The 24,261-nt window shown below is 43.8% G+C and overlaps 1 protein-coding gene across 1 annotated transcript in view; it reads left to right on the top strand.

The window, feature by feature from the left end:
* Positions 1-24,261, top strand: part of SZT2 (SZT2 subunit of KICSTOR complex) — a 95,031-nt gene that overhangs the window by 69,155 nt on the left and 1,615 nt on the right. Inside the window, 9 exon segments of the mRNA XM_032217362.1 lie at positions 6,139-6,264; positions 7,909-8,111; positions 8,413-8,503; positions 8,713-8,793; positions 9,582-9,656; positions 17,006-17,219; positions 19,993-20,176; positions 22,136-22,258; positions 22,838-23,327. Coding sequence (XP_032073253.1) covers positions 6,139-6,264; positions 7,909-8,111; positions 8,413-8,503; positions 8,713-8,793; positions 9,582-9,656; positions 17,006-17,219; positions 19,993-20,176; positions 22,136-22,258; positions 22,838-23,327 — 1,587 coding nt within the window.

Below are 24,261 nucleotides of genomic sequence, written 5' to 3'. Positions count from 1 at the left end.
TCTGCTGATATCCAATTCCAACTCAGTCTTGCCCGAAAAGAGATGTAAAAAACCTTTGCTGTTAGTGAAAATTGGTTTTCTTACCTAGAATAGTTTTTTAAAAAATTCTCTTAATTAATTTGATGTCATTATTGGATGGAAGGTGTTTGAACTTGGCTCACAAGTTCTTTCTCCCACCTGCTTGTGCTAGAGTAACTAATTGTATGGGCTAGATCCTGCTGGAGGTCCCAGGTTCCTCGCAGGCAAGCTACCGGCTGGGCCGGCCATCGGAGTCCATTGCGGCTCTGTTTAAATTGCTTTCGATTACTGGCTCATGAGCGGGCCAGGGAGGTTGCCCTGTGTTGCTGCTGGCTCTCAGAGGCTGCAGCGGGCGGACAGCGAGGCTGCAGGTGCGAGGAGCGCGTGTATGACACGCCAGCATCCCCGCATAGCTTCAAATGGTCCGGAATGACAGGAGAGTGCGATCGGCGCTGACTGTGACTTACGGAGGGCTGCACGGCCGATTGGATGATCTCGGGGCTGTTTGCTCACCCGCACCATTGGTTTTGTCCGGAGGCTTCTCCCTCGTGAGTATGGGGCCCTGGGGGTGGCCATTTTTGGGAGAGCTTCTTGGGTGGCGGCCATCTTGGGAAGGTCCTCGTGGCGGTGGTCATTTTGTTAGTGGCCATGAGGTGGTGGCCATTTTGTTTCCCCTTTTTTCTCTGCCATGAGGCTCATTGCGACTGCAGGCTCCAGTGAGGTCAGTCGCAGATTAACAACAGGAGTTTTTTCGCTGTGTTGGTTGCTGAACTGGTCAGGTGCAGCCTTGGGCAGAGAGTTTGCTACAAAACCATGGCTGATTCCCGCGGTGAAAGTAGCTCTGGGGCGACTTCTGCAGCTCCTTCAAAGAGCTCCAAGAAGAGAAAGGGTTCCCCACAGGATCCTCCTCCACTGGTGAAGCAAGCTCCCTCCAGACAAGGCGGATGGGGAGAAGATCAAGCAGGGAGGCGGAGATAAGGCCCCTTTGCCTTCGGTAAGGTTCACACACACCCGTCTGAGGGCAGCTCCACTTTCTCCATCCCCTTCCCCTTGAAGGATCTCTGGATCCCCAAGGGCCAGTTCGATCTCACCCCCACTCTCGGAGGTGGAGGACGAAGAAGGCGAGTACCATCTGCCTATACGCATTATGCCTGTTCCTGACCCAGGGCATAGGCACCAGCTGGCACCCAGGCCTGGGCCTAGTCATGACATTGGTGATTTTGAGGACTTACCTGATAACATTCAATCTCTTATTCATCGAGCCATTGCACATGGTATAGCCCTCCAGGGTCGCCCTTCTGACCAGGCAGACCCAGAGCTGATGGAGGTCAAGCGCAGACGCATCCAGGATCCGGTGTTTGATCAGACAGGATGCAGAGAGAAGTCTCCCCTTTGCTGAAGAGCGAGATTTCGCTCCAGGAAGAGGAAGAGCAGAAGGAGACGGAGCTTTCTGATGATGAAGATACTCCAGTGTTTGCCAGTTTGTTTCCTCCTAATATGTTCCGTTCCTTGCTATTTAAAGCCAGGAGCACTGCAGCCGATGAAATGGAGGATGGCAAACAGAAGGAGAAGGAGACTGCAGCCGTGGTCTCAACTTCCAAGGCAGTGCCTAAGAAAAAATGTTTCTTTGTGGAACCTGTGGCATGGAAAGAGGAATTCCTTGTACCAAAATTGTTCCTGGACATCATTCAGAAGCAGTGGGCCAAGCCAGGTACTTTCCCCACCCCGGGTGGGAATGACAGACGGTTCTATAATATGCATCCTGATTTCTCCCAGGAATTACAGGTTCCGGAGGTTGATGCCTCTGTGGCCACCATGGCGTCCCCAACTCTCATGGTGGCAAGTGATGTAGCCGACGGTCTGAAGGCAGAAGATAAGAGGACTGAACTGGCATTGCGTAAGACCTTCCTGGCAGCAACATGGGCGATCAAGGCTGCTTCCTCCGTGTCTTTTCTTCAATCGTGCCATGCTGATGTGGCTTGAACAAATGCAGGAGCGTGTCCCGGTGCATGATGTGAGGCTGTTTCAAGATATCAGCAAGGTCATGGCTGCGACTCAGTTTTTGGCAGATGCTACCTTGAATGCCGCTAAGTTTGCCTCCAGGGCTCTTTCTTCCTCTGTTTCAGCTAGGTGGATGGTGTGGCTTTGAAACTGGCAGGCGGAGGCCAAAGCGAAGTGGAAGTTGGCGGCAGGCCTGTATGCGGGGAAAAAGCTGCTTGATGAGGTTCTGGACCCAAACCTCATTGAGGATAAGAACAAACGTAAGGTTTTGCCTGCCACGACTAAGAAGCAGGAACATAAGTACACACCATATACACGTAGGGCACCCTATAGGGGTACTGACACAGACTATCATTATCAGCCTAGGAATTTTCAGCCACGTCAGGACAGGGGGCAGGATAGGTCGTCTTACAGGGACAGGTCACGTTTCCAATCCCAGAGTAGGCGGCCCTTCTGGGGGGGGGAGCGGACACCCCTTCCACTGGAATAAATGAGCGGGTTTGGACAGCTCCCATTGGTGGTCGGTTGGCATTGTTTGCCGACCGATGGGAGAGTATTAATTCGGATCTCTGGGTCCTTAACATGGTGAAGTTTGGCCTGCGACTGGAATTCCTATCCGTCCCTCCGAATTCCTTTCGTATTTTTACGTCCTCCAAGTGCGCACAGCTCATACGCCAGGCGATTGACCACCTGGTAGAGATCCAGGCGGTGGAGGTGGTTCCTCAAGAGGACTGGGGCAGGGGTTTTTATTCCAACCTCTTTATAGTTCCAAAGTCCTCTGGTGGTTGGAGGGCGTTCCTTGACCTTAAACGGATGAACCGCTACTTAGTTTACAAACAGTTCAAGATGGCATCCCTTCGTTCCATCCTCGAAGGTATCAGGGAGGGCCACTACCTCACATCCATTGACTTGACGGAGGCTTATCTTCATGTAGCTATCCTCCCTGAGCACAGGAAGTTCCTTAGGTTTTCCTACATTGGTGACCACTACCAGTATAGGGCTCTTCCCTTCGGCCTTGCCTCGGCGCCCAGGACTTTTACAAAGGTCCTGGCAGCCCTGGCTGCCCATTTCAGAATGGTTCCCATCAGGCTTCATTGTTATTTAGATGATATCCTCCAGGTGGAGTCGTCGGAAAGGTCCCTTCAAGATCTAGACCGAACAGTGCCTGCAGAGGTATGGTTTCTCAGTAAACTTCCAGAACACCCACATGCGATCATCTACCAGACTGTTGCATTTGGGAGCGATCATAGATTCCTCCTCCGGCATGGTGTTCTTGTCCCAGGATTGTAAGGCTAGCCTGGTAAAACTGGTCAACCAGGTGCAGAGAGAACAGCATGTACCCATAGTTACCTTATCCCAGTTGTTGGGGAAGATGATTTCATGCATAGATCTTGTTCCATGGGCGAGGCTCCATGCTAGAACCCTCCAATGGTTCTTGCTCCCATACCAAAGGAGCAAACGCAGGCCTCGTCTTTCGAGGTTTGAGTACCCCACCCCCACTTCTCCCCGAAGTGGTGGGCTTTGCCAGCATTAGCCAGAGGGTGTGGGTTCAGGGAGCCAGAGAGGCTTACCCTGACCACAGATGCGAGCCTTTATGGCTGGGGGACATTGTTGGGGGCACAGCTGGCCCAGGGTCGGTGGTCCCCTCGGGACCTTACACATAACATAAACTGGCTGGAGCTGCATGCGGCTCATCTGGCCGTTCGACACTTTCAGGCCCTTGTAGAGCAAAGACACATCCTACTCCTGACGGACAATGTGGCCATGAAGGCACATGTTAACAGGCAGTGGGGGACTCACTCCAGAGCCCTCTGGGTGGAATCTCAACGCCTGGGCCATTGGGCGGAGAGGCACTTGTTGTCCATCAAGGCAGAACACATATCTGGAGACGCCAATCACCAGGCGGACTGGCTCAGCAGAGTCACGGTGGACCACATGGAGTGGCATCTGGAACCAGAACTGTTCAAGGAGATCTGCAGGAGATTCGGATGGCCAGTGGTAGACCTCTTTGCGTCTCTGGAAAATGCCCAGCTCCCCAGATTTTTCACATGGTTCCTGACTCGGGGAACGGAGGGGAGCAGTGCCCTATGCAGCAGGTGGCCCACAGGTCTGTTTTATGCGTTCCCTCTCTCCTACTGATTCCATGGGTGTTGGGAAAGATAGTGAAGGAAGGGGCGGAGGTAATCATGGTCACCCCATACTGGCCACGCAGGCCTTGGTTCGCGGACCTGTTAGGCGTGTCCATTGCCAAACCCTGGAGAATCCCGCAGGAGAAGATATCCCTACGCCAGGGGATCCTGGTCCATCCAGAGCCACAATGGCTCCAGTTGAGCACCTGGTATTTGAGAGGGAGATCCTGAGAGAGGCAAGGTTCTCCTCATGGGTGATATGAACCATCATGGTGGCCACGACCAAGATTTATAATGCCACGTGGTCCACTTTTTGTATTTGGTGCCGTAAGGCACATGTGGACCCCAAACGTCCCTCGCTCCCGAATATCCTGGACTTCCTTCAGGATGGGCTCGATAGGGGCTTAGCCCATAACACACTTGGGAGACAGGTCTCGGCCCTGTCGACTATCCTGGTCTTGGATGGCTGGGAGAGCCTGGGCCATCACCCGGTGATGAAGAGGTTTCTACGGGGGGCGGCCAATCTTCGGCCCCTGGTAGTTCACAGGTTCCCATCTTGGGATTTGTCCACAGTCCTCCTAGCCCTAGTGGATCCTCCTTTTGAACCGCTGAGGACTGTGTCCTTCAGTTCCTCACATTAAAGATGGTTTTCCTAGGCGCCATCACATAGACTAGGAGGATTTCAGAGTTAGGTGCCTCTGTCAGGGAAGACCTTTGTAATTTCCAGCCTAACACAGTGGTTCTGAGGCTTGATCCCGCCTTTATATCCAAGATAAACTCCTACTTTCATAGGGCTCAAGAATTAATTCTGCCGGACTTCTGTTCTAACCCCTCTCATAGACAGGAGAAATCCTGGCACAAGCTGGACGTGCGGAGAGCCCTCCATATTTACATAAAGAGAACGGCGCCCTCCAGAAAAATGGAGGCATTGTTTGTCTCTTTCCAGCCTTCTGCCATGGGGTCATGGGTATCCTCTTCTACTATTGGATGCTGGTTGTGAGCTTGTATTGCCAGAGCTTATGAGGCGAGGGGCAAGCCGGTGCCGCAGGGGATAACGGCTCATTCGACTAGGAGTGCGGCCACCACGGCTGCGTGGAACACTCAGGCTCCAATCGGAGACGTTTGTAGAGCTGCGACGTGGGCTTCCCCCTCATCTTTCATTAAGCACTATAGATTGGATGTGTTCGCATCTGTGGATGCATCATTTGGGCATAGTGGAGTACATGCGCTCTCGGGTACCACGAACCAGTGAATTCCCGCCCTAGGGATTGCCGCTTTGGTATGTCCTACTCCTGGACCCTCCTGCGCCATCAGCTGGAGAAGGAACGTTGGTCCTACCTGAACGTTCTTCTCAGTGTGGCGCAGGATGGTCCAGGTCCCCCCCTTGTTATTGTTTTTGGTTAGGTCCGGGTCCCCGGGGGCTACTAATGCTGCGGGCAGGGCCTGTTCTTCTTTCGCTTCTCTAGTTGGAGCTGCGCCTCTTCGGAATTGGATATCAGCAGAGGAAGCTGGAGGCGTGGCTTAAATTCTGACTCAGTCTCTTGGGCAAATAAGGATTGAACAACCCACTCCTGGACTGTCCTGCGCCATGCTGAGAAGAACGTTCAGGTAGGACCAACGTTCTTTTTCATACATTGTCTTGGATATGTCAGAGCAGGTCTGATAACGGTTGATAGTTTTTCTTTCCATTTGAAACAGCCCCTTTTGCAAGATAAGTAAGTTTGGAGCAGCAGATAAATTTATTTCTTGTTCCTGTTTGGTTGTCTGCATATATTTAATAGAGAAGACAATCACATACAGTCAGTGGTACTCCATTCCTCCATAGGTTGCCTATTGTCCAGTGAAAAGAAAGGTTAAGAGGGAGATTATGGCACCTTTCCCTTTCAAAGCTTTCCCTTTGTTCTCCAGGAATGTTATATGTCAGTGGGGTGTTAATACATGAAATAGGCTTAGCAATATGCAAAGTTTTCTCCTGTGTGTATGTGTGCAGCTTCCAGACTTAGACACCCTGAAGCAGTCCTCACGCTTGGTCCATTACTGTGCGACACCCCTGCTCTTTGATCCAGGCTTCCGGCAGCAGATTCAGGCGGATCAACAAAGCAAGCTGGAAGGCAAGGTGAAACAAGGGGAGAGGGAGACACCTTTTGTAATCCCTTTTCCTCCTTAAGGCTTACGAGGGTGGCTCATAAGAGGATTTCTTTTCTTCTCAGATTGAACTAATTGAGTGAACGATTTGATCAGAGCCCGATAAACGAGTTTAGAGTAAAAGGTCTATTTAAAGAGTCATTGGTGGAGGATGATCCTTAAAATCCCATTGTCTATTCATTTGTAGAGATACTTTTCATAGTATTAGCAGGCTATCCACCATCTTATAGGTAGTCCTCGACCTTCGTTCAGTGACCATTTGAAGTTACAGTGGCGCTGAATGAAGGGACGTATAACTGTTGCTGAAATTGCAGCTGTTGCACCATCCCCACAGTCATGTAATCATGGGGCACTTGACAGTCTGCCCACTTGTATGAGCTCCAGGGCACTTCAACTCTCCCCACTCGCCAAACTCCCCTTATCTATACCCTTTTGGTCCATATGGTCCCTGACCTTCGCCATCTTCTGCTTCCGCTGACCAAGAACACCTGGTCTGGCCCTTCACAAGGCAGCTGCTGGCACACAAGGCTTTCTTCCCTAATTCATGAGACTTGAGGAAATGGGCCTCATGTGATCAGCAATTTCCTTTTGAATGGCCAGGCCTTATCAGCAGCAAGAGCAAGAAGGTAATAAGGTCAGCTGCGGTAGCAGAACGCAGGGCAGTGGGGGGCCTTGGAATGCAAGGGTAGGAAGGGTGACTGCAGCTGGGACTTGACAGGAGGGGTTGTGGAGCTTCAGGCTGGGGCTCAGCTTCATGCTATGCTATGCTGTGGCTGAAGGACTTTCTGCAGTCCCAGAGCTGTGGTGTGCCAAAAAGCCCTGTCAGCCACAGCATATTCTTTCCCCAAATTCCCTTCACTTGTGCACACATACACACCCTATACCCTCTTTCCCTGACCTCCCTGAGTTTGTCCTACACTTCAACAACAACAACCCCCCCCCCCCCCCAACTCCTGATGAGCATGTGTCAGGCTTCTCCCACTTCTTTGCAGCATCCCTGCACTCTTTGCCTGGAACTCCCTCCACTTCCCACACAGCGACCTGAACATCTGGAGCTAAGACTGTAACCAAGACATCCAAGATTGCTGGATTCAACTGCATTGCTTAGCAATGGAAATTCTGGTCCCAATTCTGGTCATAAGGACTAGAATACATGAACAAAGGCATGAAATTATACCTTAGACCTCCTTGTGCTTTCAACATGGTTCTCAATGGTGCCCACCCAACCATTGATGCCAGTCTTCCCACAGGGCCCTTACCTTGTCCCAAACCTTTGCAGACCTTTCAAATCATCGTACTTCTCTCTGACTTCTTATTCTTTCTAATCTTTTCAGAAACAATCTCACGAACATTGTCTCTTATTTGAGGGGGAATGTCTAGACTTAGTTTTTGTCCATTGTATCCAAAGTCCTTTCCATGAAGTCCGTTAAATCCCATTATATTCTTAACAAGAAAGGACTGAATTTATATGGTTTGATTCTCTCCTAATTATCAAAGTAGTTTTGAGGGCTCACTGCAAGACTGAAACCCAGATATTACTGTAAGGTTATTACATCACATAAGTTCAACTTTTTTCCTGAGAAAAATATTGTCTGCCTTATTTGCTCGCATTCAGAAGCGCCATCGCTCCAATGACTCCACAGCATCTGGTAGGGACCGTAGCCACAGTTGTGACTCTGCAGAAGGGCTACCATGTCGATCCAAGGATGAGACCTGGCTGCTGGAACTATGCCATGCCTTTCTCCAGCAATACATACAGTATCTGCAAAGCATGGGCTTCATCTTAGTACAGGTGCGCCCAGCCTCACCTGCTCGCAGGTTAGTATGATTTAACAAGGACAGGTGATTTAAAAGTGAGATGGGAAGAGGTTGTTTTTTTTTCCTTAACTGTTTTGGGTTGCACCAAAGCATACGGCAGAGACATGCTTTCTTTGGAAGAGAACTTCCTGTAAAATGTGGTTGAAAAATTATCAGGTTAAAAGTAACAATTTTCACAATTATCACTGTTAAAAGTAGACATGCAGGATTTTAAGTTTGTTTACGATACATTGAATTAAAAAAAAGAGAAGATCCTGGTAGGTCTTTGAACGTCTTTTTGTATTATTCTGGTTTCCAGCAGCACCAGCCGGATTAGAGCTCTGGCATCAATGGCTGGTGAGACACGGGGCTCCTTCTCATACTCCAGGCCAAAAGTGGATGGGAGTCCAAAGGTAAGAAAGCTAATTAGGCCACGGTGTTGGCAGGCTCTGTTGGCCTTGTTGCTTCATCAGAGATAGGTGCTTAGCTGGAGGGAGGATGGGAAATCTAACAGAGAGACTGGACCTCATGTTTCCTAGCCAGTGATCCCTTTGGAAGTGTATTTTCTAGGTAACCATCTTGAAGCCGTACTCCTAAAAAAAAATATGTATTGATTTTCTAGACCACAAACCCTCCTGTCACAGCATACCATTTGCAAAGGGCTTTGCCTGGGGGCATTGTACTAATGGAATTGGCTTTCCAGGTGAGTGGAATTTGCCTTTTGCCATGACCAGACCATATGGCTTAACAACAGTCAAGGTTCCTAGGTCAGCACATTCTCAAGATGAATTGCAAGCACAATGGAGAAACTAAGGATATAGTCAACTATTGTAAGAGGGAACGCACTAGAATTGATGGCGGTGTATGTTATCTTCCTAGGCCAAAGGCCATGTTTCAATTAAGGTGTTGTGGTTTTTTGGGGATTGGCACACTAAAAAATATGGTTTGAATCTGAAATTTATATTCAAATGTAATTAAATCAAATATATCATTATGATGTCTTCAGTTATATATTCAGCCATTTTCCTTTAATATCAGATTAAACACTATCTTTTGTAACAAGTTTTGGAATTTTCTGGGGCCATATGCAGCAGTTGAACTACAGAGGGGAAAATAAGAGTTGAGATAACCATAATAGATGGAAGCAATATCAGTGAATTAGCTGTTTTAAGGAATAGCTTTTATACAAGTTTCTTTTTTTAACCTTATTTAAGGTTTATATGGTGTATAGCTACATCTCTTTTTTGTTGTTGAATACAAATTCCCTTCGGAATTTGGACATATTTGAAAATACGATTTCTGTTTTCATGGATTTTACACACACACTCTGTCTCTGCCTCACAGTTTCTAAAGAAATATTGCAATACTACAAGAAGCGAATAGGATAAACTCCAAGGATAGTTTTCAGAGAGAGAGAGTTAATAAAGTTAACTGCAATGTCGTTGTTAACATACAGATGAAAATTAATATTTTATCTTTTACTCCTCTTAGGGATGCTATTTTTGTGTCAAACAATATGCACTGGAATGCTCCCGAATCCCCATGGGCCAGACTGTCAACTCACAGGTAATACTGCCATGATTAGGGTTTCCCTAACAGGTAAAACCTGGTGGATATAGAAAATGTCATCAAAATATATCCATAGGAGACAATTTGAACCTTGTGGGCTGTCTAATTTCTTGATTTTTGCATCTTAGGCATTCAGAATCCTGCTCATCAAGTGACCATTCTCCTGTGATTGATTGATTGATTGATTATATGTTTTCAGCTGTGGCAAATCTTAATGGCCACATAGGTAAACCTCCTCTGGTACTGTCTGAAACCTAGTCCTTCGGGCCTCTTAACGGTGCGCCCATTGCTGATATAATTGAGATCATCCACCTTGTGGCTGGTTGTCTTTTTCTTGTCTTTCCTTCCACCTTTTCCAGCATTATTGACTTCTGCAGAGAACAAAGTTATATAATGTGACCAAAATACAATAGCTCAGATTGTTCTATGGTCCATTGTATGATTTTCTTGGCTGTTTTATTGTCAAGGGTCTTCTGCAACGTTAAAGTTCAAAAGCATCAATAGTCTTTCTATCCTCCTCCTCCAAAGCCCAACTTTTCCCTGCATAACATATAGATGGGTCACTTCATCTGAATATCATTTCCAAGGTCTTATTTGCTATTTGTTGATATTCAGTCCTAAAAGGAAGGAACTAACCACCGTTCAGAATCTTTATTGTCGGTTCTAAAACTATTTGCTCTACCTGCAGTCATCAGTTTGTTCTTTTGTACTATATATTCAATATTGGTTTCTATTTTTTACTCTGCTCCTTGACTTTTATTACCAGAACTTTCAGGTTATTTGCATTTTCATCTACCAGGGTAATGTCATTTGCATAGCACAGATTATTAAATGTTTTTCACTGAAATTTTAAAACCACATTTATCTTCTTCTAATCCAGTCTCCCTCATTATATATTCTGCTTTTGGTTGAATAAATAAGGAGTGGGTATGCAACTTTTTCTCCTTTGCCTAGCTGAAGACAATTTTTTTATGTTTCACCTTCTCCATTCAGTCTTTGGGTTCCCAACCTGTGTATAGGTTGTGATAAGAGGACAATGGGAAGTTTGCCCATTCTCCAGTGTGCTGCTTAGAGAATTCAAAGGAATGGGTTAATATCAGTCTGCTTGCCTAGAGACTGAATTGAATAAACGTGGCCATGCCTCCCCTTTTCACTCGGGTCGTCAGTTTTTCAATTCAGTCTGCCTGAAGAGACGTAATCACATTTTTTCCTATACCTTATGATTGATTCCTTTGGATTTTCCTTACTAACAGGTGTAATTATTTTTTTCTTTATTTTAGTTAGTGTTATGGTGATTTGTTTTTGTGAGCTTTATTTTGGCGGGTGTGCTGGTTTTCCTGGTCTACCAGCATGAACCACTGCCGGGGTCGCCCCATTCCGGGTGAAATGTGTGTGCGATGAGGCTTTTCCGCCCGATTGCTCAGGCTAGCTGGAATGGATTGTCGCTTGGATCTGAGGGCCATGAGCTTCCGTGCGCCGGCTTGAGCCCCTCTTGTTGTGCTTGGAGGCTTGGTTCGCCATCCTCCCGCTGCTGCCTGTTTTCTCCAGCTAAAACACGCAGAGCCGCCATTTTGGATGGCGCTTTGAATTTCGCAGGCGCAGGCGGCACTGAGGCTGTTGGGTAAGTAAGCGAAAGTGGCATCATCTCGACATGTGATGGGCTCTCCGATGCTACATCAAACACACAGTGTCTTTTCGATGATCGGAAGCCCTCTTTGTCACCTTCCTTCCTGGATCCATGGGGCAGAAGGTATCCTCCACAACTATTGGACGGTGGCTAAAGGCCTGTATCGCCAAGGCGTATGAAGTGCAGGGCCACCCAGCATCCTTTCACATTACAGCCCACTCAACACGCAGTGCGGCCACCACCACGGCCTGCGCCACTCAAGCCTCTGTGGAGGAGATTTGTAGGGCGGTGACATGGTCATCTCCATCGCCCTTTATTAAGCACTACAAACTGGACATATATGCTTCGGCTGAAGCAGCCCTTGGACGTCGGGTACTGCAAGTGGTTCACTCAGACTCTGGCTCCCTTGACCGGTCATCCACCCACCCTTAGGTCAGTATGCTCAGGCATATCCCATTCCTTTGGATTCTCAAAGCAGCGCATTGGAGAAAGACCGTTGTACTTACCTGAACAGTCATTCTCGGTGTGCTGCGTGAGAATCCAACCTCGCCCTTTTTGCGCCTTGGTCCAGGGTAGTAGGGACAGGGAGTTTTCGAGGCTAGGAGGGCATCTCATGTGCTTTCATCTCTCGAAACAGCCATGGCTTCCATTGAAAAACTCAGGAGCTGAGTGAAAAGGGGAGGCATGGCTTATTCAATTCAGTCTTTAGGCAAGCAGACCGATATTAACCCATTCCTTTATATTCTCACACAGTGCATCGAGAACAACTGTTCAGGTAAGTACTGAGAACGACTGTTCAGGTAAAAGGCAGGTCTTTCTGCCTTTTTTCTTTGCTATTGTGTATATTGACTCCATTTACTTTATGGTCAGTGTGTCATTCTCTAGATTTGTTGGCATGGTCCTGTTAAAACATTTACTGATTCTTTTTTCTGTTGCTTCTCATATTTCTATAGATTTTCCATCAATTCCTAGTTTTCTGACTTAGCTATGACTGGAATGTTGATCTGAGTTCATCTTCTAGTAGTAGGGATTTTTATAAACAGGAATATATTCTGAGGTAACTTAGCTGTTGACATCTCTACGGTACAGTGGAGGAAGTGTGGAAAAATAATTTGTTTGATCCTTTTTGAATAATCATTATCTGTCTGTTGGCATCCTTTAGTAGACAAGTCCAAGATTAGAACCTCCTCTTAATTTTGGAAATATTTAGGAGGACTACCTTTGTTCCACGTCTGTTTCCATTTTTCGGTGTCTTTATCAATGTCATTGCATTGCTTCTTTTATCTTCTGACAGATCTCTGAAATTCTTGAAGTTCCTTCTTGAGATAGTTCTCTTTCTTGGCTTCAGTTTGTCTTTTCTTGGTGATGTCACCATTTGTTTTGACATTCTAGTTTGCTTTCTTCTGTTTCTTGGTTTTTGGCAGTCTCTTTTCACATTCATCCTAAACAAGTTACTTGATTTAATTCCACAGTTCTTCCGGTTGCCTGCCAATGAGGTTCAAAGGACTTCAAAGGGATTCCTAGTGTTCTCAGCGAAAATGGTGGGCAGTTGCTCAAGTTCATATTGTGGAAACTGGTGGGTTACTTCTTCCACTTCAACTTGTACATGAGCCATTTCAATTCTTAGCCATACCTTGACTGATGTTACTGAGGTCTTCCACCTATTTGTATGATAATATAGTGAATTGATTTCTGTACAAATCATCTGCTAATGATGTATATAGGCATTGTTTTGTTTACCAATGAATAAGTCATCCTCCTGCTTCATTTCTGTTCCTAGGTTATACATTTTCCTCCTCCTTGCAACCAAAAGCAGCACATCTTGCTTTCATGTTTTGTTGATTTTTATTGAACTTGATCATAAAACCCAGATAATAAAATAATAAAAATTCTGTATCAGTGGTTAGGGCATAAATGTGGATAATTGTTATGTAAAAGAGTTGTCTGCAAAGTCTCACTGATATTATTTGATCATTGATGGCATTGTGTCCATTAACTCTTGTTGCTATAACTATCCTGAAAAATGAAATCCATGCTACTCTTTCCTTGTTTTTTCTGTATTGAGTAGCAAACAGTATGAAAGAGTCATAATTTCAATCCATTTCTATTCACTGATGTCTAAGATATTAATGTGTAATCAATTCATTTTATTTTTCACTGTTCTTGCTTCTTATCTTCCATGTGCCTACTGTAATTTTCTTTTCAGCTTTAGATTTCCTGTATGGCAATATGAGCAGCTAGGCATCTGGAAGGCTTCAGTATAGCCACATCATAAACATTAGTAATTGTTTTTCAGTTTTGTAATTGCCTAATTGTTGATCATCGGCTCCATGTTAAGCACCATCCAACTGGAGAGGTCTGTCAAGCAGCACTATATCATTAATCCATTTAGGTTATGCATCCACATGGTTTTATGATAAAATGCAAAATGGTTTGCCATCTCCCTCACAGTATGAAATTGTGCCTTTGCCATTTTCACTAAAATGCATAAAATCTACCTCCGGCAGTTTCCTCTATTGCTGCTGTTGTATATTAGTTGCTTTAGCTAGGTTAACTGTGATGATTTGCAGACTTTGACCCAGCTGGGATATATACTCTTGGCACCCTTTGCTCTTGCCTCCCAGGAATACCCCCTCTACAATGAAAAAACACAGCAGAGCTTGAGGGAGCATCCTCCCATATCTCACTATTTTTAAAATTCCTGTTCCCTACATTCTGTCAGGGGATTCCATGATATTGACCTCTCCACCATTAAGCATGCTGCAAACTTGATTTGTTGCTGCAGAGTTTCTCTAATTTTTATAAATGCAGGTGTTTTTTTCTCCTATTATGTTATGCTGACAATCTGTTCAGTAGTCCTTAGCTTTGATTTCCAGAATGGAGTGTATCTCAGTTGCATCTTGGTTCCTCTATTATGCTGTGATTTTTGCTGGGGAAAAAAAATTCTGTACCAGTGATCCGCAGAGTTACAGACCACCTCTCATTATCTCATTAGGTGCAGGCGTGGACTGAGTTTTACAGGATGCGATTCCTCCTTCGGGTTGGTTTTTTGTTTGGTCATGTCTACACCTGGTTATACAAGGTCTCCTACTGCACTGGGGAAGTTGGTCTGCCAGAATAGTGTGAGCACAGTTATAGATCCGACTGAGTGACATTCCTTCCTTCAGATCCAAAAAATAATGAATGTTTATATTGTGTTGTGTCCACTGCATCAAAATGTGAAAAAAATATTTTTGCAAGTTCCTTTTTATTGATGGGTGGACCTTGGATTCTCTAGTTCTTATTGGATGCCAGTTTCATGAGTCTCAACTACCATAGCTAATGACTGAGGAATTGGCCCAATACTATCTAGACCAGTGGTTCTCAATATGGGGACCACACCCCACAGGGGAGCAATTTGATTTTTAATGGGGGAAATTTGAACCTTTTTTAAACCAAGTTAATGGCCTTTTAGAATTCACTTTTTGAGTAAAGTAAGAATTATATGTTGCCCCGGGGGTAGGGGGGATCAGGATGCTTAGGCAAAAAAAAAGGTTGGGAACCACTGATGTAGACAGACTTTCCTGTTCCCAAGTAAAGGTTTCCATCTTTGAATCTGCTCATTAATTGCCAGTCAGAAACTGACATTTTTTTTAATTTGAAACTAAATGTAACCTATTCCTGGGATATTGAGGAAACCAAATAAATATAAAACTGCATAATCTAGTAAATATTTTTACCAGATCCATGTTGCAATGATTTTTTTCTTAGTTTTGGTAGTAAATTTAGGATAGAGGAGGAAAAGGAATGGCACTCATCGAACATTAATTGTAGGAGTTGGGATTGAGAACCATAAAAAGAACAGAAAAGTATGTGAAAAATTACTTACATTTTCTGAGCATTTAGGAGCTGCTGCCTTCTACCTGCCCAATTTCAAAATTATCCTTCCAGTCAAAAATTCAGAGGTTGGTCCTCTTTATAAAAGAAACTACACTATAATTGTTTTAAATTGGAAAGTTTTAAGTAGTGAAGAGTAATTTTAAAAGATGTAATGATGACATCACTTGCATTTTGTGAAATGCAAATGCCCATTTGCATTTGGGGAAGCTGTACTTATTAGTTGAATCTGTTCACAACCTTCTCTATTCACAATTCGTTCATCTTGAGAAAAGGCAGATCCCTAGATCATTTCTGTTTTCCTAACAGTGGCACCTACTATTATTAATATTTTTCTGATGAATTAAATCAAGCCAGCAACTCCCAACATGCTTTTCCTCTCACCCTCATATAAAATTTGTTATATGCGCATTTGAGATACGACTAGGTCCTCATACGCTTGTTATCTTTGACAGTTTAAACCTTCTGTTGCTTCAACCACTGCTGTGATTAGTTAAAATGTTCCTTCTGGTATATTACTTGGTACCGTGTTTCCCCGAAAATACGACATGTTCTCATAATACAGTCATGCCACATTTTTCTGGTGGGCAAAAATATAAGCCTCCTCCCCCCGCATATAAGCCCCCTGGACAACCCCCCACCTCTGGCCAGGCAGAGTGCCACTCACCAACCTAGCAGTATCCCAAAAGTGCCAAGGTTGTACGACAACCATAGAGCGTGCGCCCAGAGTGGCCACTGCCAAAAGACTCGGGTTGGGGTGGCAGCGGAGGTGCCCTGGCTCTGTAATGAGAGCTGGGCCATGCATCCTGAGGGTGGGCGGCGGATGAGCGAGAGCGGACCACCCGCTTGCACAACCCCCCTCTCCAGCCATGCAGAGCGCCATTCACTGGCATTTGGAAGGCGCCAAGCCAGGGGAGCCGGATGGTGGCGAACAGGCGCTCACGCGGCTTGGCGATACCACTAGGTCAGTGAATGGCGCTGTGCCTGGCTGCAAAGGGGGTTTGCCGGGTGGCTGCTCGTGAGCATGGTCGCTTCATGGCTGTTGTGTTGCGCTGCTGCAACAGCGGAACACAGCCATTGGCCCATGAGGCTGTGCCCGGCTCTTTGGGAGCCCTCCCCCAAAACAATAACCCCCTCCCCCATAATAAAGCCCAAGTCATATTTGGTAGGCAAAAAGAAAATAAGACCTTGCCGTATTTTCGGGGAAACACGGTAGTAACTTAAAAACCACAGTCGTCCTTTCTTACGCAGCAGCGTATATCAGAGGCCTTTCAGTTTTTATACTTGTTTGATGCATTCTCATGATATGGAATATGACCTGTACCAGAATTCTTCCAGGTCTAATAAGTAAAAAAATCCTGCCTAATTCTCCTGAAGCAGAGATTAGAACAGACTTATTCTGTACAATTCAACTTTTCCTTCAGAATGTATCCTTTATGATTATTGAGAATTTCTACTTACATTGTAGATATTTTTCCCAAGCATAATTTGTCTGTACAAATTGCAAAATGGGCAATTTCTGAACCAAACTAGATTACTGGCTGGATAAAGATTGAACAGTTTGAATCCCAGAAGTTTCTGTTGGTAGATGAGCAAAAGCACACAATCTTACCTTGCATTTCAGCCCCAGAATTCAGTATACTAGGACTACTGATCAAACTACTTTCTGTTCAAAACACATTTCTATAATGATTATGTTGCTTAACTTAGTAATGAAATGAGTATTCACTCGGGTATCTTCCATCATTATCCCTTTCTCAATACTGTTTGGATCCATTGCACCCAACCATTTGAGGATATGTGGTTTTTGCTAGGCTCTCACTTCCGATTGCTCTCTCCTCAGCTTTCCATGCTCTTCACAGAGGAGTGCGACAAAGTACGTGATCTTATGCACGTGCATTCATTCAGTTATGATTTTCATCTGCGTATTGTACATCAGTATCTACTTGGATCTCACATGGCATTACGGCAAGGTTATCACCTCACAAGCTTCCTGGAAGACTTCATCACCCAACATCCTGACATCCCCAAGTTTGGACGCAACCACATATTTCAGGGTGAGGATTCCAGCAGAGGGTTTGGGGAGATCTTTCAGAAGGGACAGGCCCATCTGAATAGCTCTGTGTCACTTTGCAGGTTTACAGCTCAGGGGAAATGGGTGGAGTATCACAAGGGCATTATCAATATTTTTATTGCCATTTACGTTTTGCGATGCACTGTCTTTTTAGCCAATTGTCTAAAGACAGTTTACAAATGGATAAGAAACAATCCAGGTTTATTTCGTGTCTCATTTCCAGGTAATTATTTTCTAAAGTAATTTTGCATAAATCAATATATTATATGAGCAGGGCTACACCAATATATAAAAAATTTATAGTTGCCCTTATATCTTGTAGTATCATCTCTCATTTGTATTAAAAGACCAAGGCTCTTTAGTCACAAAAAGTACATTGAGGTTGCTCAGTGTACTATTAATCCTGCAGAATATTTCCAGCAACTTCTATGTTGGCTTTTCCATGGCAAGTAAGAACAATTCTAAACAATGTAGCCATCCAAAAGTTTCACTTATAAGACAACCTAATGGGTTTACACTTCAGAATTACGTTGAAGACTGGTGATTTCTTTGCATCCTGCTCGTTTTCCATCAAATAATTTTTTAAATAAAACAATAGAGTTTATATAAAATTCAGGTGGTACAAGAAATCTGGGAGGCACTCTCTTACAAATCCCTACAAAAGATAGCTAAGAAACAAGCAATAGGAACTGCATTGTTGTCACATCTAATTAAAGAATACAAAAAAAGCAGGTGTGTAAATGATGACGACATAGCAATAGCACTTAAACTTATATACCACTTCATAGTGCTTTGCAGCGCTCCTTAAGCGGTTTACAGAGTCAGCATATTGCCCCCAACAATCTGGGTCATTTTACTGACCTCGAAAGGATGGAAGACTGAGTCAACCTTGAGCCCGTGAGACCCGAACTGCTGGCAGTTGGCTGAATTAGATAGAATAGAATAGATAGAATAAAATTCTTTATTGGCCAAGTGTGATTGGACATACAAGGAATTTTTCTTTGGTGCATACAGCGTTCCCTCTAAGCTGGGCATGTGCGCGGCCGTGCAGGTAACAAAAAAACACTGCGCACAAGTTTCAAACTGCAGCGCAGTGTTTTTTAATGTCTTTAAATGTGACTGAAAATATCCCCCTTCCCTCCCTTCTGAACTCGATGATGCTGCAGAAGGGAGAATTCCCATTGGTCCTCTTGGGGCTTTGTCAGTTCTTGGGAAAACAGGATTTGCTGGTGGTAGCCTGCGTTTCTCTGCACATCCGGGGTTTCTCAGGCATTGCCTCCTCTGAAGCCCCGTTCTGGGCTCAGCATTTTTTCTGTGATCCCTTCGCTTTGGGGAGAGAGGAAAGCAGCGTGGAATTGGAATGCCTGAGCCAAAGGGGTCCACGGGATCTTGAGACTTAATTTTTGAGCAGTACCAATCCTTTCCACTCTTTCCTTTTCCTTTCTGTCCTTCTTCTAATTTCCTTTTTCCTTTCCTTTCTCTTTGCCTTTCCTTCTTTTCCATTTCCTTTTCTTTCTCCTTTCCTTTCCTTTTTCCTTTCCTTCTTTTCCTTTTCCTTTCCTTCTTTTCCATTTCCTTTTCTTTCTCCTTTCCTTTCCTTTTTCCTTTCCTTTCTCTTTTCCTTCTTTTCCAATTCCTTTCTCTTTCCCTTTCATTTCTCCTTTTGTTTCCTTCTTTTTCTTTCCTTCTTTTCCTTTCCTTCTTTTCCATTTCCTTTCTCTTTTCCTTTCCTTTCTCTTTTCCTTTCCTTTCTTCTTTCTTCTTTCGCATTTCCTTTCCTTTTTCCTTTTCTTTTCCTTTCCTTTCGCCTTTCCTTTTTCCTTTCCTTCTTTTCCTTTCCTTTCCTTTTTCTTTCCTTTTCTTTTCCTTTCCTTTCTTCTTCCCATTTCCTTTCCTTTTCCTTTCCTTTTCTATTTACTTTCTCTTTTCCTTTCCTTTCTCCGTTCCTTTTTCTTTCTTTCTTCTTTCCCATTTCCTTTCCTTTTTCCTTTCCTTTTCTATTTACTTTCTCTTTTCCTTTCCTTTCTCCTTTCCTTTTTCTCTTTCCTTCTTTTCCATTTCCTTTCCTTTTTCCTTTCCTTTTTCTTTTCCTTTCCTTTCTTCTTTCCCATTTCCTTTCCTTTTTCCTTTCCTTTTCTATTTACTTTCTCTTTTCCTTTCCTTTCTCCTTTCCTTTTTCCTTTCCTTCTTTTCTATTTCCTTTCCTTTTTCCTTTCCTTTCCTTGTTTCCCATTTTCTTTCCTTTCCCTCCCCCTCCCCTCCCTTCCTTCCTGAGGGTCTGAGGGAGAGGGAGGGGACCATTTTCCTCCTTGCCCCCCTCCCAACATCTGCTCTGATGGCAATTATGGCTAAAAAAATTTCAGGTGCTCAGGCATGAAAATGTGTTGCTCGAACACTATACTTTTCCGCACACACTGAAAAAAAATTAGAGGGAACATTGGGTGCATATGCTCTCAGTGTACATAAAAAGACAAGATACATTCGTCAAGAATCATAAGGTACAACACTTAATGATAATCATAGGGTACAAATTAGCCTGTAATGCTGCATTTTAACCAGTGTGCCACCATGGTTCTTTCAACCATAACATAAAATATAAAACAAAATATCTTCGCTCTGAAGGTTAGAATTATTTTGATTATAAGAAGCCTTTCATTCTCACAGATTCCTCCCCACCCTGATGTGGAGGAATATTTAATTTTAGTTTTATTTCATGCTGATAATCAACCCACCATATCTCTTCTCTTTTTCAACAGGTACACTAGCATTACCTACCAACACCATCACAGCACATCAGCTCTATAATTATATAACTGATCATGCCAGCACCTACCATATGAAACCCCTGCGCATGGTCCGGCCAGGAACTAGCAATGAGAGCAAGAAAGGAACTCCTAGCTCTGAGCAAAATGAATATGCGCTGGTCTCCATTTGGAATAGGTGTGTGAGTCTAATGCACTTCCTAAGGATTTTGTAAAAGTTGCTATCACTTAATTGCTACCAGAATTCAACCTGCAATGTTTGGGCAGTGAATTTTCCAGTGCAATCATATAAAAGGCAATTTATCTTTACATTTATCAGGCACCTAGTACGACTACAATAACGGCAAGGCTATGCCTGTAACTTACAGTGTAGATTTTTGGGTTTTCTTGGAATTAATTGACTAGGTAAAAAAATAGATATTTGAGATAATATGAATGTATCATAATTTTAAAGAATTATTTACTCAAAGTAAAACTGGCTGTGTGTGTGTGTGTGTGTGTGTGTGTGTGTGTGTGTGTGTGTGTAAATAAATAAATTCAGGAATACACAAATTTTGCAGGCAAAAAAAAAGATAAACTTGATTTCTAAGTGATATGCTAGAATCACATTTACAAAAGTAGTGTGGGGAGGGGGGCTAAAACAAAAATAGAATTTGATTTCATTTATATTTAAATGAAAAATTGTTACTATTATAAATTACTGGTGAGTAATGGAAACTTTATGACACTTCAAAAACTCTTATCAATTTCTGGAGTTTGGGGAGGAGCATGGCCAAGCTTTAGAGGGATTGTATGCTACAAGTGACACATCTGTATCTTACTTACACCCTCCACAATTTCAGCAACAGAACCCTTGTTTTTGTAAAAACAAAAACAAAAAAACCCCAAACATAATTTATTTAGAAGGTTGCTTTAATCCTGGTCCTTACATTTTACATTTGATATGTCCTCAGTGAGTATAAAATAATAAAAGTTTAACCTGTCATTGTCTGTTTACTATTGCAAATAGCTGGAGAGAGAAAGATAAAACATTTGCTTCCTTTCCTAAACTAATAATCTCTGAACCTTTTGAAAATCCCAGGAGAGCAGCATGATTTTCAGATTGCTATTGCTTTCCACCCTCACATTCTTCCTACTTCTGTCTTTTGGTTGACTTCTTTATTGCTTCTGCTGGAGTCTAATACCGGCAGGGTGCTTTATTCTGTTCAAAACCTGTCTCGTCCACTTTCTTTATAACAGAACAAGGCCTTCTGCCCCCCCCCCCTCCAGTTGTCGCACAGGGTAAATCCCAGTTCTTGCTGCCTGCATTTTAAGCTTTCGCTTCAAAGCACCAGGCAGTCTTTTCCAAGTTGTCAATTGCTTTGATTTCTAATAGGTGAGTCAAGCAACTGAAGTGCTGAGTCTTTATGGTTGTATTCCTTTGTTGCCTAAGCCTTAACACATAATTCCCTGACTATGCTTTGCAGTAGCTCATGCCGTCCTACTTCTAACAAGTCTATAAAATATTTGCATCCTTTTGAAATGCTAATGTTTGTATTAATGATAATGATGTCTGATTAAGAATTTTGATTATTCAGGATTGAGTCAAGAAGGGAAGCCAGTCATCTTTTACAAAGCATATTAGCAGGCTCACGTCTCTTCTGGCACTCGAAGATGTTATAACTGAGTTTAATGTATGCACAACAATAGATACAACTGCATGAGAACATAAATACAAAGTTTATCCTGCTAGTTGGATGGTTTCAAGGTATAACAACAGAACAGAGGCCCCCACTCCTCATTTATCCTTTGCATTAGATTCACTTAAAATTTTCCAATTAGTCTTTTCCTCTGTAATTCCATTCTTACTGAACTGTTCCTAGTGAATGTCTTTTAATTCAAGCTGAACAATGCACAAATAAAGTTACAAACCCCAAATATTCCCTATATCTATAGGAAAAACCCATGGTTCTAGAGTTGAGCTAAAGGCATACCAACACTCAAGTTGAGGGTTAATTTCTTGTCTTTCTGCTTTTAGTTATGTTGAGCAGCCTATCGCAATAGTAGCCTATCCATTAATAGTAAACATTGTGGAGGAAAGAACTGCAGCTACTTTTTTTCCACTACTGAAAGAATTCCCACACCTCTCTGTTCACAGTTCTGGTTCCTACAAAGATTCAGAGGGATTGCATCATCATGATGATTTTGATGTGTCCCTGCTTGTGTGCCACAGTGCTGTGCCCTTTGAAGACCAGAGCGAGGCAGACCGACACATGTTACGGTAAGAGTGAAGGCGGGCCGGGAAGACTAATAAGTTGGACAACTTTTCAGGCTTCCAGTTTAGAAGACTGAGGGTGCTTACAATGTTAGACAAAAGGTAAGCAGAGATATAGTTTAGCTGTAGTACATTAGTGGATAGATGGCCCAGAACTATCCAGGCGAAGGCCATGAGGTACAGAAGGTGCAGGGAATGGCCTTGAAGGACCAGAGAAAGAACTGTTACTAAAGCAATGGTCAGAAAAGCAGGATTACATCTAAGCCAAGAAACTAATATCTCAGACAGGCCTTTCCCTAGTTTACACAAAATTAGGGAGGGAAAAAGCACATTCAGGCTTGCAAGACTCTGATGGTATCTCTAACTGCAATGAAAGTAGTCCTGATATATTGTATGTAGCATTGGTTTCTTAATCTGGCCTACCTTGTTGGGTTGACATAAGATTATTGGGTTGGACAGATTATGGACAAGTCAGAGAGCAGGGAAGATGCCTTTCTTCAAATGTTGCTATTGGATGTTCTGCATAAGGCTGTTGGTAAACGGGGCCATCTGCAAAAGGCATGGCAATTGTTTACCCTTTTCCAGGTTGCAATATTATGTAATCATGACAAGCCAACGGGAGCTCTTCCCTCGACTAACAGCAGACATGCGGCGCTTCAAAAAACTCCCACGCCTACAGCGAGAGGCACTAGAACCTGTCCTGGGACGCTCGGCATGGGAGACAGCAGAGGGTAGCCGGCAGCGGAAGGAAGTTCCAGATCCTTGGGAGGAGATAGACGATCATGGCGAGTTCTATGCAGGTGGCCCCCAAGTCAAGGTGGGCCCAGGACTCTTCTACACCTCCCCACTATTTCCATTACTTGCCTCTGAGGTTGCCGCTGCCCAGAAACAGCTCAGCACAACGGTACAATGTGCCAAGGGCCACTGTCGCCGGGACAACCTCTGGAAGAGGCTCTTCTTGCTGGAGCCTTTGGCTTCCGACAAGCTTAAGCTGGGCAAGCTATCTCTAAGTGAGCTGGAGGAGCTGTTGGATGCTGTGCATAAGAAGTCCATTGCTGACATTGATCCCCAGTTGGTAAGTGGCTGAACTCAGTCAGGGTACTACTGTGTATGCATTTGTGTTGGGCCTCACAATAAGAGCAGTAGGCAGAACCAGGCTATGAGCAAGAAAGGATATGAAAGTAAGAAATTTTGATGGCCTGTCTCCATTACAAACAGAGACAGAGAGCACCAGTGGATTTGGGATGGATAAATTTACCCATAGGCTTAAGAAGGTCTGAGTTAGTCAAAAGGTAGATTGGGGCAATGCAGTTTTGGATGGCCAGGTCCACAGATAGGCTAATTAATGTGTTCAACAAGTAGATAGAACAAACAGGGTAAGAATTTTACTGTGGGGTGGCTTTTGTTCAATATATATATATTTATACAAAACTTAAAATTTTAGTTATGATTCTGGGAATATTTCTGAATGCATGGTTTTAACATCTCACTTTGCAGGACTCTATCTGCCAAAGTTAATCTAGGGCTGTGAGAAAGCTTTAAATGTGGTGTCGTATTGGGCTTCCAAAGTCCGTATTCATACAATACTTCACCTTACAGAAAATTCAGAAGGGAAGAAAATGCTAATAATTCTATAATGAGAAAGACCCCTTTTCCAATTAAGTGAAACTTTGGAAAGCAAGGAGTCAGAACTCTGGCTACAAGCAGGATAGCCATCCAGAAACTGAGCAAACTAGGACCAAATGTTAAATGTTAGAAGAAAGCATGTAGCAAAAGATCCAAGTTCAAAAATTAGTTAGATACATCTAGTAGCTACAGAGAGAATACTTCAGAAAAATGTGGGAAGGAATTAGGCAGTGGCTTGGGCCACGCTAGGTTCCCCTCTCTTCTTCAATGAGCCAGAGTGAATGTAAATACAAAAATAGCAATACATATGCACTCATCCTGACACCTCTCCACACATTTCCTTACATGGGGAAACACACTTTACGTGGCCACTGCTAGTAAAA

This window comes from Thamnophis elegans, chromosome 5 (genome assembly GCF_009769535.1).
Source record: "Thamnophis elegans isolate rThaEle1 chromosome 5, rThaEle1.pri, whole genome shotgun sequence".
Classification (NCBI taxonomy): Eukaryota; Metazoa; Chordata; class Lepidosauria; order Squamata; family Colubridae; genus Thamnophis; species Thamnophis elegans.
The sequence above is the reverse complement of the archived record's forward strand: the minus strand, read 5'-3'. Positions and strand labels throughout refer to the sequence as shown.